Source organism: Malaclemys terrapin, chromosome 1 (genome assembly GCF_027887155.1).
Source record: "Malaclemys terrapin pileata isolate rMalTer1 chromosome 1, rMalTer1.hap1, whole genome shotgun sequence".
Taxonomy (NCBI): domain Eukaryota; kingdom Metazoa; phylum Chordata; order Testudines; family Emydidae; genus Malaclemys; species Malaclemys terrapin.
Window position 1 is genome coordinate 16,951,027 of NC_071505.1, and position 14,386 is coordinate 16,965,412.

Here is a 14,386-nt window from a genome sequence, read left to right on the forward strand (position 1 = left end):
ATTTTACATGCTAAAACTGCTAGGATGATGTAATTCAGTCCTTGATTCAGCAAAACACAGACTTAACTTCAAGTGCTTACGTGCTTTGCTGAATAGGGATGGACTTCCACAGATTTGTAGATTTTTAAGGACAGAAGGACATTATGATCAAGTAGTCAGACCTCTTGTATGTCACACTCCATAGAATTTCAGTTGCTTTGATAAATCATGACTTCATGGTAATATTTGCCTGTGAAATTGACAATTAATAGCTAACTTCCAGGAGATGCAAGAGAATGATGGGCTCTTACCACTCCAAAAAAAAAAAAAAAGATCTTGGAGTCATCGTGGATAGTTCTCTGAAAACATCTGCTCAATGTGCAGCAGCAGTCAAAAAGCAGAACAGAATGTTAAGAGCCATGAGGAAAGAGATATATAATAAGACAGAAAATATCATAATGCCACTATATAAATCCTCCACACCTTGAAAACTGCATACAATTCTGATTACCCCAATTCAAAGAAGAAATATTAGACTTGAAAAAGCTATAGAGAAGGGCAACACAATTGATTACAGATATGGAAGCTGTTCCATACAAGGACTGATTAAAAAGACTGGAACTGTTCAGCTTAGAGAAGAGATGACTAAGGGGGGGGGGATATGATAGAGGTTTATAAAATCATGAATGGTGTGGAGAAAGTGAATAGGGAAGTGTTATTTACCCTTTCACATAACACAAGAATCATGGGTCCCCCAATAAAATTAATATGCAGCAGGTTTAAAACAAACATAAGGAAGTACTTCTCCCACAATGCTCACTCAAACAGTGGAATTTGTTGCGAGGGGATGTGAAGGCCAAAAGTATAAGTGTGTTTAAAAAAAAAAAAGAATTAGATAAGTTCATGGAGGATAGGTCCATCAGTGTCTATTAGCCCAGATGGTCAGGGATGCACCCCCATGCTGTGGGGTCTCTAACTTTCTGACTGTCAGAAGCTGGACTGGACAACAGGGGATGTATCATTCAATAACTGCCCTGTTCTGTTCATTTTCTCTGAAACACCTGGAACTGGACATTGCTGGAAGACCGGATACTGGGCTAGATGGACCATTGGACTGACCCAGTACAGCCAGTCTTAAAACAGTTTATTAGGACTTTACAATTTAGTCTAAAGATTTTTTTTTTTAAATAATTAACTAAATTTTGAAAAATACATTATATAGAGAGACTTGCATATTTAAATAAACTGACTGTTTCTTGTACAAAAAATGGCCTTTCCTTTGCAGGCTGGGAGGTGGCTGGTGATCACATCCAGAGTGGGGCAGGGGGCTCTGACAATGATTATCTTATCCTGAACCTGCATATCCCAGGATTTAAGTAAGGAACATAGTTTCTTTGTCAATTTTTCTTGTATTTTTTCCTCTTGTACCTGTTTCACGTTGGCTCATGCTTGGAATACAATGGAAAGAAAGTTACTATGGGCTAGTCTACACTAGAAGCGATACAGCTGCACCGATGCAGCTGTGCTGCTGTAGTGCATCTGGTGAAGATGCTCTATGCTGACAGGAGAGAGCTCTCCCATCAGCATAATAAATCCTCCTCCACGAGAGGCGGGAGTTATGTCAGTGGAAGAAGCTCTCCTGCCAACATAGCGCTGTCCACACCAGTACTTAGCGTGGTGTAACTTATGTTGCTCAAAGGGATGGCTTATTCATACTCCTGAGTGACATGACTTATACCGATGTAAGTGGTAGCATAGACCAAGCCTGATTCTCCAGTACTACATCATCCATAAGTAACTCATTATCCAGTGTTTTATTGTGATTGGGACTGTTGACAACATAAGCCTTGAATTTCCAATCAGGCTGCTTCTTACAGCTGTATGGAGTGAAGTCATTGCACAGGATAACAGGATCAGGGCCTTGGCCAGCAGCTAAGGGCCATATTGTGCTTTCACTTAGGCTGGAGCAAATTGAGTGCAATTCCATTGAAGTCAAACCAATGAGATCTGAATCCGGCCTTAGGTTGTGACCCTGCAGAGCTTACTTACGTAAGCAATCCTACTGAAGTCAGCGGTATGATGTATTCCCATACACAACGCGCAGCCATATGGCTGACTTTTATTTTAGAATAAGGGATGACAACAAACAAGAACAGTCTCTAAGAGAGAGATCACAGTGACTCTGAATGTGTGTGTCCTCTCTGACATGCTCAGTCAGCTCTCCTTCACTAGGGTCTTGCCTTCACTAGGAAGAAAGTTGTTGTTGAACAGGTGGTGGATTTGCAAACCAGGGGACTACAACTCCCATCAGCCCCCTCCCCACCGTACATCCCCTTTCTCCTGGCTATGCAGAGATTATGTATCCCATCAGCCTTCTCCCCGTGCACTTTCCCCTTCCCCTGGCCAGGCACGGAGGAAGGTCCGAAAGGGGAAGTGGCCAACCTCTGTTTGGAGGTGGGAGCCACGTGGCAGCAGGAAGCTGGAGAGAAGCCGCAGGAATTGTGGACAGAGCTGCACGTGGAACAGGTGGTGGCTGCCAGACCTCACAGCTGGGTGCGGATCTGCATGGGACTTATAGGGAGCAGCAGTGGCTGGGCAGGAAGCCAGTGCAAAGGGGCCCAATGAGAGACACTAACTGAGCCTGCTTGGAAACCTGCAAATGCTTTTTTGCTTGAATAGAGACTGGGCTGGAGAGGGCACCCCAGGCATTAGGCCTGAAGAGCCCTGACAGCTGACTGGACTGCCCCAGGGATCCAGACAGGTAAAACTGTATGTTCATTGTAAAAAAATAATAAAAAATCACACACACACCCCTCCCCCCGAACTGAAGTAGTGATACCGGTACAAAAACCGGTTACATTAGGACAGGTTTCATGTGAGTGAATTTCTTCACCTCTCTTGTTGATTAAAAAACCAATTGGCATAATTGACTGCTAGGTGTCCTTAGAGCACCTGTTAAATATTTCATTTCCTGTCTGTTAAACAGACCTCCAACATCGGTGACGGGAGCAACCGGGTCAGAACTAGGACGGATTTCTTTTATTTTTGAGACCATCTGTTCAGCAGATTGCGTGATGTACTTTATGGTGGTAAGTGAGACCTCTATCTGTATGGCGGAGGGATATGATCTTGGTTTTCCACATATCTCTTTCATAGTTGTATATGGGCATGAATTAGCTGCGCTAGGTTTATTATCACTAAGAGTAAGTGTGGCATTAGTTTAATATCTGCAGTGCCCTTGTAGGGGTATTTATCTGATGCTCTAGCAGGGCTTCTCCATCACTCATGGTAATGATCCTGTTCTTTTCTGCTATCTGATTATTTTAAAAGAATACAAAAAAGGACTAAATTCTGCATCATTCAATCCATTGGCAAAACTCCCATTGACTAAAATATGATCGGGATTTTGACCTCTCAAGTATAGTAGTATCGTGATTCAGGATACAGGGCATGGGAATTGCACTCAGAAAAGTTGAGTTCTGTTCCTGATTCTGCCACTCACTCACTGTGTAAGTCTGGGGAGTCGCTAAGGCCTCATAGCTATTACTGTAACACACTGGCATTTAATATTTCACAGCTTTATTCCACGGTATTGTTAATTCTACTATGTACATTTTTAGGATATTAATAGAAAAAACACGAATGTGGTGGAATCCTGGGGCAAGACGAAGGAGAAACAATCTTACACTCACATTATCTCCAAAAATGCTTCCTTCACATTCACATGGGCCTTCCAGAGGACAAACCAGGGCCAAGATGTAAGTATTAGATGCTTGCTTTTTTAACAACATAGCCTCCTCTTGACGTTTGCTCGAAGTGCCCAGAACTCCCAGTCCACTCCAGCTTGTTTCTCAGTTCATTTATAGAGGAAGCTGGCAGATGGTAGACCTCCTGTCCAACTTAACTGCCACTTTCTGCCATCTGGATTTGTGGTTGTGGATATATCAGACTTCCAATAGTGGCTGAGTAGGGAGATGGAAAGTGGATGGGTAAAAAGGAAGAAATGACATAGAAAATAGCGAGGAGCTGGAAAAGTTGAGTAAATTTCTAAAAGCAAAAGATCTTGGGCGATCTCCAAAAAAGGTGGTTGATCCAATTGACTCCCCCTTATTGGAAGAGATGTCCCTCATTTCAGATCCAAATTTGCTTCCATCTGACACAAAGTAGGTGTTGTCTTGTTTTAATAATGGTAGAGAGTGACATGAAAAATGCTGACTTGGGAAACTGAGGGGACAGAAAATGTTAGAAGCATAAGCTTCCTGTGCTTGCACTTGTACATTGTCCATCCTGTTATGTCTTTCTCAGCACCTTGCATTTGGGCCATGATTCAGCAAGGTACTTAAGCGCATACCTAGCTTTGACCTTGGGAGCAGCTCCATTGGAAAAAGTGTGAAAGAATTGTCTGTGCAACTATCTCGTGCTTGAAATTAGGCATCTGCTTAAGAACTTGGCTGAAATTGGGGCTTTTGGCTTTATCAGGTTTAGAGGCATGTTGGGGAAGCTCTAACTTGTGTGAGCAGCATCTACATTGCACTTAACCCAAGGTCTCCTTAACCCTGGCAGCGTTAGGAGGCAATCTTTATATACAGATGAACTCCCCTTGCATAGATTAACCTCTGAAGGTAGCACAATGCTTTTCTTCAACACAGGTTATGTGTTAATAGTTGGTTCATCTCTTCCACCAAACTCAGCCCATTGAACAAACATCTTCGTTGAGGACACCCCAAGGAAGATTTCATTTTGTATTTATCTCTGCGTTTTCCTGTGTTCTTCATAGGTAATTCTGGAGTAATGAGGCACTGTAACACCATATCTTGTCTCACGTTCATAAGCCAACTGGTATTGAGACTTCCTCTGCCAATAGTTCTTCTTTTCGGGTTTTCAAAATAGTTTCACTGATTGTGGCCTGGTGCCCAGTGTCCCAGGCAGCATTTCCATCTCTTTGTATAATCTACACTGAGGCATTTCTCCCACAATTTTCATTTCGATGTCCTTTTCCTACATTTTTGGTTAGATTTTAGTAATTGTGAGAACTGAAGGAGTGACAGCAGTCAACCATAAACGTGGGCATGTGCAGTGCTAACCTGCACACACAACACTGTTAATCTACCATTGCAACCCTGGAGCTCTGCTCAGCAGAGACTGCCATTCATGCTGATGTGTTACAAATTCTGTGCTGGTTTTGTAATAATAGGCACATGCCTCTTGGAGCTAGTTGGAGGGAACCAAGTATAGCATCAGGGGCTTGAGACAAATCCCAAGATCTTTGAAAGCAAAAGGCTCGCACATTCATCTACTCCACCACAAACCAAGAGACGCTGTTCCTTTGTTATTGAATTAAGCATGAAGGCCTGCTCAGTCCAGAAAATATTGTAAGGGGCAGTTAAGTGCCATAGTTTTCTGCTCTCTCTTCTAATCCCGACTCCTGCATGTAGGACACCAGCAGATTGCTCCACTCTCATTATAGCAGCTCTTGCAGTCCATATTGACTAGTTAAGGACCACTTCTGTACCAAATATACATTGTTTCATTTATAATACAGAATAAACATGCAGTGTTGGAATTAAGACCAAGTCATCACCATCAAATGACTGATTGGTAGCTTATGTGAAATGAATTGGTAAAGCGGTTCTTAGTAGACACAAAGCCCCTATCACCAAGTTGGCACCAGGGTCAGTGATCTCAGTAGAGATAGGACTGACTCAACATGGAGACTAGGTCTCCAGCGGGTACCTTGGTGATGTGATTGTGAGCAATCATGCCTGGCTGCTGCCTTTTGGGGGTGGGGGAGAGATAGCTAGTGGTTTGAGCGTTGGCCTGCTAAACCCAGGCTTGTGAGTTCAATCCTTGAGGGGGGCCACTTAGGGATCTGGGGTAAAATCAGTACTTGGACCTGCTAGTGAAGGCAGGGGGCTGGACTCAATGACCTTTCAAGGTCCCTTCCAGTTCTAGGAGATGGGATATCTCCATTAATTAATTAAAAAAAAAAAAAAGGACTTAGCCACCAGGTCTGTCAACCCAGCACAAAAGTCACTACACATTTTTTTTAAACAGTTAAAAAAAAAAAAAAGAAGAAGACACTCCCTTGCCTAATTACATTTCCCTTTTCTTCAGCCTCAACACATGATTTAGCTAAACAAATCATTTCAGGTATGATCTTCTTATCCCTTAGATGTGAATTTAGGAATTACATTTAGACCAGTCAGGTGCTGGTAATCATATGCTGTTAGAAGCCAACGTTATGGACTTCAGATGGAAACAGACTTGCAATACTACAGGCTGTGAACTTGGTAATCTAGAATGAGGTGGAGGTGGAGAATGGCCAGGAGTTTTAGGTATTTGTCAGTTAAGAAATGGTCTGAGCACACACTGTTAGTCTGAGTTTTAGTCATTGCTGTGAAGTTGTCTCTTCCTGTAACCTTGGGCAGTGAACCTTCCTGCCTCAGTTTCCCCATCTGTTAAATGTGAACTCACCAAGTCACTATTCAGAAAAACATCTTAAGCAAGTGCTCAAGTGCCATTAAAGTCAATGGGACTTAGGCCCATTGTAAACCAGTGGGTAAACACACCAACCAGTGCATTAAATAACATTCTCAACAACAGAACGATTTCAATCCCTTTACTTCAGGGTTAAGTTTCATTTTCCAAATCAAACCAATTAAACCTAAATCAAAACAGACAAAATAGGCCCCTTCCCCTGACCCAGGCTCTCCTGGAAGAGCAGGTATCACTGGTGCCATGCTCAACTAAGCTGCTTGTTGGCCTTTTATCTTAGTCTGCAAGTCACCTATTCCTATCCCCTGATCCCTTGCCTCAGCCCCATCACCTGAGCCACAGCTTATTAGTCACAGATAGGGGCTAAGCCCAACTCCCTTAAAGGGCCATCCCACCCTGTGACACACATGTTTAAAGCTAACTACATGCTTAAATATGTTCCCATATTTGGGACCCAATTGCACAGAAGATGAGCATTCCGGATTCTGATTGTGCTATACTATAGGTGAAGTATTTAACGTGTGACTCGAAAGTAGCTCTAGGGTTATTTCTTCTGCACTTGTTTCAGAGCAGGCAATTCATACACGACCTGGCAAAGATCTACTCGATAACAGTGACCAATGTGTTGGATGGAGTTGCCTCGTATTGCCGGGCCTGCGCACTGGGGTCTGAACAGTCTGGGTCATCCTGCGTACCCTGTCCTGCTGGACACTACATTGAGAAGGAAACCAACCAATGCAAGGAGTGCCCAGCCAACACATATCTGTCCATACATCAGGTGTACGGCAAAGAGTCTTGTATCCCATGTGGGCCTGGCAGTAAAAGCAACAAGGTACAGAGATTGAAAGTGGTTTTAACCCTGACTAAAGGCAGAGATGGGAGGTTGTAGTATAAGCACTCTAGGGGCAGGTCTTACTGCTTCACTGTAGAAATGCCACCAGGTTGCTTGTCCTGCAGTGTAGTTAAAACCAATGTTTCATAGCTCTAAATTCATCCCTGGTGTAACTTCTGTTTGTAAACATGAGATGATATGCTATATTTGTGTTTCTGTGCAACGAAACCCCCGTCTAGTCCATCTGCAGGGATCGAACCCAGGACGTTGGGATTCAAAAGCCCAAGCTTCTATTGGCTGACTGAAAGCACGAGATCCATTAGTGAAAATGTAGTAATGGACTCGTAAACTGCTATGTGTTATCTAGCTACAGTAGGGGACAAAGACCAACACTGGATTAATTGGGGTTGCATACACTTGCCAATGCCCTCTGCTGACTGGAATTCTAGACTCACGTCAGATTGCGATATAATGGTGGTAGCCTGCAGCAGATATAAGCTGTGGTTAAAATAGTTTGGAACAGGAGTGGGAGCTCTCACCTCACCAACCTAGGAGAGGGGAAGATGTGAGCCAGGGAGATAGGAGGGACTCTCCCTTTACTTTTAGCAGAGGAAGGGGAGTTGTTGGGGTCAGTAGCTGTTCTGTAATATTTACCTTCTCTCCTTCCCAAAGGACCATTCCGCCTGCTTCAGCGACTGCACGCTCTCTTACCTCAGGGACAACCAGACCCTGAATTATGACTTTACCAACCTCAGCGGGGTGGGGTCATTAATGAATGGACCCAGCTTTACATCCAAAGGGACAAAGTTCTTTCATTTCTTTAACATCAGCCTGTGTGGGAATGAGGTGAGTGGTGGCTTTTGCAGGTGGGCGTTTGCATTTCCTGACATTGATACGTTGCAGTACCCCACTGGTCAGTTGGGACTTGATCTTGGGTGGTGCTAATGGTCCTTGACTCCCTGAGCTACTTACAGAAATGGGCCCTGCATAGCACAAGCACTTTCCAGTGGGCTTTGAATCCAGCCCCGAGTGAGGCTGCTGTATATGGCAGAATGATTCTCCGGCGAGGGCACAGGCGTGCTAAAGGCTGAATTGATGCACAGAAATGGAGCTTGCTGACTCCGTAGCTTCACTGATTTTTCCTTTGCTCTCACGCCGTGGGGGGTCTCCTAAATCCAGTCATAAACCCGAGTTTTCGGCTGCTAACGTGGTGTGCCGCTGAGCTAGCAGCTGAGACTCTTTCCTGTTGACTTCTTTCTTCACGGCCCCGGTGTTTCTGTCTATGGCGTCCCTTGATGCCCAGCTGTCTGCCACAGCTGTGCACTTCCTGCGTCTGTACTTGACTTTCTGTTTTCAGACTTTTGGAGCAGTGGTGAAAAGTGTTTAACCGATGCAGTTGAAAACCAGGATTTCCAGCAATGGGGGCTTAATCTGAGTCTTGAAATGTCCCGACACAATGCTAGTGTGGACCCTGATCTGTCAAAGCACTTAAGCCCATGCGTAAATGAAAGCATGTAAGTAGTCCCATGGATGGCAGTAATCCAAGGGGCCTAGTTGCATGCTTAAAATTACGCAGATGCTTAATTGCTTCGCTGGATCAGAGCCTCAAGGCTCAGCCCTGTCAGGTGCTGCACACACTTCCTGATCCAGCAAAGCATGTAAGCACCGGTGTGACATTAAGCAGGTGAGTAGTCCCATCAGCTTGGAGTGACACACCTGCTTTGAGTTAAGCCTGTGCTTAAGTGCATTGCTGGATTGGGAACATGGAGTGCTCATTAGCTTGCAGAATTGGGCCCTTGATGAGTAAATTGCTTTGTCCTTTGTTGCTGTTGCTCTAAAATTTTACTGTAGGTCTGCGTGGAAGGATATGTAGGACTCCATGAGACACTAATGCAGGCTTGTGGGCTCGAACCTAATATACATGCATTTATGCTTTGCATGCATTTATACTCTTTCAGAGAACAGCTTTTCCGGATTAAACCCCAGATAATGAGGTACTAAGGGGAAAACGCTTTTCTTTTACAAGGCATTTTATTATGCTTTGCAAATAAACACCATGTTGTCAAGATAAACAAATAAAGGTGCTTAGTATCACAGGTTCTGGATAGTACATATGGGAATGCACAGCGGGTAGGTGACTGGCTGTTTCAGAATTTGCACCAGAATTTAATTGAAAGCTTAATGATGGCAAAGTAATGTTGCATGTTTTCTCTTTCTTGATGACCATTGCTAATGGGGAATCAGCACCCTCTGTTTGCATCCCCTCCCTCACAAGGCTGCAAATCCTGCCAGAAGTTAACATCTTCTCTTACTCGTTTAATATCCATAGGGAAAGAAGATGGCGATTTGCACAGACAATATAACAGATGTCACAGTAAAGGATATGGTAGCTGAATCAGAAGACTCTTCAAGCTTGGTGGGAACTTTTGTATGCCAGTCTACGATCATCCCATCAGACAGTAAGGGGTTCAGAACAGCACTGGCTCTGCAGTCCAACAGCCTTGCTGATACATTCTTAGGTACATGGTTTTGTGCCTTTTACTTTTTGTTCATGAGGAAGATTCTGTAGGCTGTTCAGCTGCAACTAAGAAAAAGGGCGATATTGTTTTATGGTCTAATCCCGCAAATCCTATGCGCATCAGTGGGGATTGCAGTGGTTTAGCCTCTCTGTGGAGAAGGCTCTCTATTTATTAGTTTATACTTGGTCACTCTTCTGGTGGTGCAGTTCAGACTAGTAAAGGGCTGTGTCAGCACTTACCCTGCAACCTGGCGTGCCTTACAGTGCTTTGCTGTTATACCTTCCGAGCTGGGATGCTCACAGCCAGCCTGCAAGCATGCAGGTGACACGCTAAGGGTATGTCTACACTTAAACCACTACAGCAGTGCAGCTGCGCCACTGTAGCACTTCAGTGTAGACACTACCTATGCTGACGGGAGGTGTTCTCCTGTCAACGAAGGTAATTCTCCTCTCCAGAGGCAGTAGCTCGGTTGATGGAAGAATTCTTCTGTTGACCTAGAGCTTCTATACCTGAGAAATGTAGCTATGCAATGTAAGTTCCCAGTGTAGACCAGCCCTGAGTGTCTGTGTGCTAGGCAGCTCTAACCCCAGCAGTTCGTCTACAGCCCCACTCTGGCTTCCACCAGCCTTGGTTACAACCAGCAGGGTGACCCCAACACACTCCCAGTCCCGAATTTCCCCAAAACTGTGTGCCCTGAAGTGTCCATCCCTAGACAAAAGCACTTTACAGGTTGTTAACTTAACTGGAGTAAATACGCCACCCTTCCCTGAAAACACAGCACTGAGTTCGTTTATAGAAATATAAAACCAGTTTATTAACAAATATACATAGGATTAAGTGAGTTCACATATAAGGAATGAAAATAGAAACAGTTACAAGTAAAACAATAGAAAATATCCTTTGTAATAGCTAAGACTCAACAAGCTACAGTCTTTGTTCAAGATTGATTTCTTACCAGTCTTTCTTCTTTCCAGTCATGGCTGCCTTTCTCTCAGTCAGGACCTTCCACAGAAACAGAAGGGGCTGGTTTCCCTTGTCTTCCTAGGTGAAAGATCTTTGCCTAAGCAGGTTTCTCACCTATATTCAGTTTCCAGAGACTTCAGTCCCCCTCGGCTGAAGGACCAATCTTTCTCAGCTCTGTTCCCTTATGTCTGTCTTATGCTGGATGCCAGCATGGCTTTCTGTGTCTGCTTGTATCTTCCAAAGTTCAATGATCTTGTTTCAGGAGGTAGGATGACCTCATGCTGTTCTTCCCTTCCTGTGATCTTCCCAGCCTCACACTGATTTGCATGTAAATGAAACTTCCATTGTTTTTGGTCACACCTTGCTTAATTTCATTGGAGACCGTTAGATAGCTGCCTTCCTTCCTGTCTGAGTGAAACCTGTTTCTCCCTTTGTTTGGTCACAGACTGTAAAGCCCAATATCAGTGAGTATTCACAGTTCCAGATACAGTGCTAATACATGCATTTCACAATGATATTAATCACTAGTGTGTCATTAGTTTTCAGAAAAGAACTGACTTGATACACTTTTATAACACAGTAATCAGTTGATTCAATTGCTTATCACCTGACGTTCAGACCCTCTCTCTTTATATCCCAGATAAAGTTTCATTTCCCTACTGGAAGCTGTCTCCTCCCTCGCTTGTTAGCTTGATCACTTTGTTTACCTAATATGTAAATGGACCTTTCTTGTCTTTGCTTGATGACTGGGCTGGCCAGAGAAGCAAATAAACATTCCTTTGCCTAGGGCAGACCTCTTTACCAACTTCCCCTGACGTGCCTGGTTTAAATACATTTTAGTCATAATTCCAGCATATATCCCTAACTCTTAATACATACCCCATATATACATCACACAAGAATACCAAGGCTCAGTGAGTTATTAGTTTTCCAATGACATCGGCCATGACATCCATTAGATACAGATTATGACATAAGTAAGTCAGGGCACACTGACCTGGTCTGGCCAGCTGAAACTCATTACCCGAGACCACCGTGCCCTTGCTCTCTGACACTGGGAAGCTCTCAGGGTCACACGCTCCTAATGTGTTTCCTCCTTCTCTGATCACTGAGGAGATGGTGCAGAACGGATGCCCTGTGCAATAGGTGGGGAGTGCCCAATCTATGACAGATGTCGATACTTTTCAGGCCCAGCAATGAGCAAGGAAGACAGCAGAGAAACAAAGGCAAGAAGGCTTTCAGGCACCTTGCTGGAAGATATTTGGCAAGGGGAATGGAGGAGGTATTTAGGGAAGAAACCTGTTGTCATGGTTTCAAAATAATATATTTAGGACTAGACTGAGAGTTTAGTCTCCACCCAGAGTAAGGGGCAGTGAATAGCTGCATCACCCTAGAAGCAAGCCAGTAGAGTCACAATTCAATCTCTGGCTCCCCCTTTGCTCCCCTCCAGGGGAGGTTAAGCAGCTACTGGTCTATACCATTAACCAGTTTGTTTTCCCATTGTGTTGGCTTAGCTGTGTTGGCCAATGCAAGGCAGAGAAGAGCAAAAGCTCCTCCCATTCCCTGCCTTTCTCCTCCTCACCTGCGCAGGAGGTGGAGCTGCAACATGTGGAGTTCATTGTCTCCCATGCTACCCTGGGTAGGCCCCCAACCCCAAGGGTCACAGTGCAGGGGGATAAGGGAGCTGCTCAGGAATTTCAGCACAAACTAATGGGCGAACATTTATTGGGAAAAAAAAAAAGTTTGTGAATGTGTCCCCTTACTTTTCGCCTGTCTCTAGTGGTCTAGGGCCATCCTCATTGAAAGTACAACCCCCCCACATTGGCAGTTCTGCAGACACAGAATGAGCATGAGCACAAACTTTGAACCCCCAAGAGGCGGTCCACCCATGTATTGGTAGAGGAGAGTATAGAGCAGCGCAGGGAAGCTCACACTGTTAATTCCTATGCAGGACCTGTTATTTGGACAGAGGATTCCACTCGTTAAGGTTGTAGATATGGAATCCTCCAAATTGCACATTCCCTTTGAAAAACGTAAAACTCTATCTCACACCATGAATTTTAGTATTAGCTCTTTGTTTTATTGCATACCCTTCGATAATAAAATTGTATCTTATGAGATGGGTAGAAGTTCACATGGTTTATTTTTAAAAAATTGTGCATAATGCAAAATTACAGGACAAATTCTTAATTAGCAAATCAAATGCCATTCTGGAAAGCACACTTTGGAAAGCATGTACCTTTCAAAAACCACATGCTTAATTTGTTCTCTTTTTTTGTTTGCTCTTATTTTTAGGAGCTACGGTTGAAACCACACTGGGAAATATTAACATTGCAACAGAAATGTTTCCATCTTCCCAAAGGACAATACCTGATGTGAATTTCTTTTTCAAGTAGGTGGAAAATTCTCCGTAGGAGGAACATCAGCGCTCTTTAATTGTTTAAAGGGAATGTAGACTTAGGGGGAAGGTCTTTAAGGCACTCTTCCAGGGCTCAGACTGATGGGCGTGCTGATGAGTAGGTTGTGAAATCAGTTAATGCAGCAGCTTGCACAAGTCTGAGTTATTCCTGATTTACACAGAGGAGAGCCTGGATATTTCCAGGTGCCATCTTCAACCTTGTTTTCTGGGCCCTGGCTTCTCCTTAATTTCTTTTTTAAATGTGCGCTTTACATTTATATACTTCCTTTTGCATTCATTTTTATTTTTACATTTTTGTTACAAAAATGAACTGGAGAAAAAAAAATCACTTGGTTTGAGACACGCTCAGCCTACAGTGTCCTCTTCCTAGTTTGTTCCTCCAGGTACTATCCCTACCAGTAAGGTGACCAGACAGTAAGTGTGACAAATCAGGACAGGGGGTAGTGGTAACAGGAGTCTATATAAGACAAAACCCTAAATATCGGGACTGTCCCTATAAAATCGGGACATCTGGTCACCCTACCTATCAGCAACCCTGCTGTGGGTAAGGTCATTGTAGTTTTAAGCCGTTAGCCTGCAGGGGGCATATTGATGCAACATATGTCATTCTCTGAGTCCTGCCCACCTTCTGCAATTGCAGGGAAGTGTAGTTTGCAGCTTCCTGGGGTAGTGGAGTGAATGAGTCGACTGTAGTGTTTCCTGCAGAGTACATTCAGACCATGATCTCTGTGGTTATGATTTTCTAATACTGTTATTTTGGATTGGGGGGAGGCTGTTCCTCAGAGGCGAGCCCAGTGGTGATTTGGGTCAGAATGATTCAGACTCTCGCTAGCTCTAGGTGCACATCTAGGCAGAATTGTGTGCATACATGTAACTATGCATTTATTGTGCAATACGTAATTTTTTAAAGTAAAATCAATATTCATTGAAAACTTTGCTCTTATTTCATATTAGGTCTTCTACACTTACAACCCCCTGTGAAAATGGACGTGCAACTGTTGTGGTGATGAGGTGTAATCCCACCAAACCAGGCCAAGGCGATATTTCAGTCCCCAGGTATTTAATTAAGGGTATTACAGTATTGCCCAGATGCCTAGTCCTCTTAAGCCATCCTTGGCAAAACTCTTTTAGTTGCCTTAGATTAGCAAGTAGTGAGAAGTGCTTTCTCCCATCTGTGAC

The 14,386-nt window shown here is 43.8% G+C and overlaps 1 protein-coding gene across 2 annotated transcripts in view; it reads left to right on the forward strand.

The window, feature by feature from the left end:
* Window positions 1–14,386, forward strand: part of ELAPOR2 (endosome-lysosome associated apoptosis and autophagy regulator family member 2) — a 152,942-nt gene that overhangs the window by 123,261 nt on the left and 15,295 nt on the right. For both annotated transcript variants that reach the window (XM_054017049.1, XM_054017058.1), the window contains exons 11-18: window positions 1,265–1,355; window positions 2,966–3,068; window positions 3,600–3,737; window positions 7,043–7,306; window positions 7,979–8,152; window positions 9,636–9,825; window positions 13,084–13,180; window positions 14,162–14,263. In XM_054017049.1, the coding sequence (XP_053873024.1) occupies window positions 1,265–1,355; window positions 2,966–3,068; window positions 3,600–3,737; window positions 7,043–7,306; window positions 7,979–8,152; window positions 9,636–9,825; window positions 13,084–13,180; window positions 14,162–14,263 (1,159 nt within the window). The remainder of the gene's footprint in view (window positions 1–1,264; window positions 1,356–2,965; window positions 3,069–3,599; window positions 3,738–7,042; window positions 7,307–7,978; window positions 8,153–9,635; window positions 9,826–13,083; window positions 13,181–14,161; window positions 14,264–14,386) is intronic.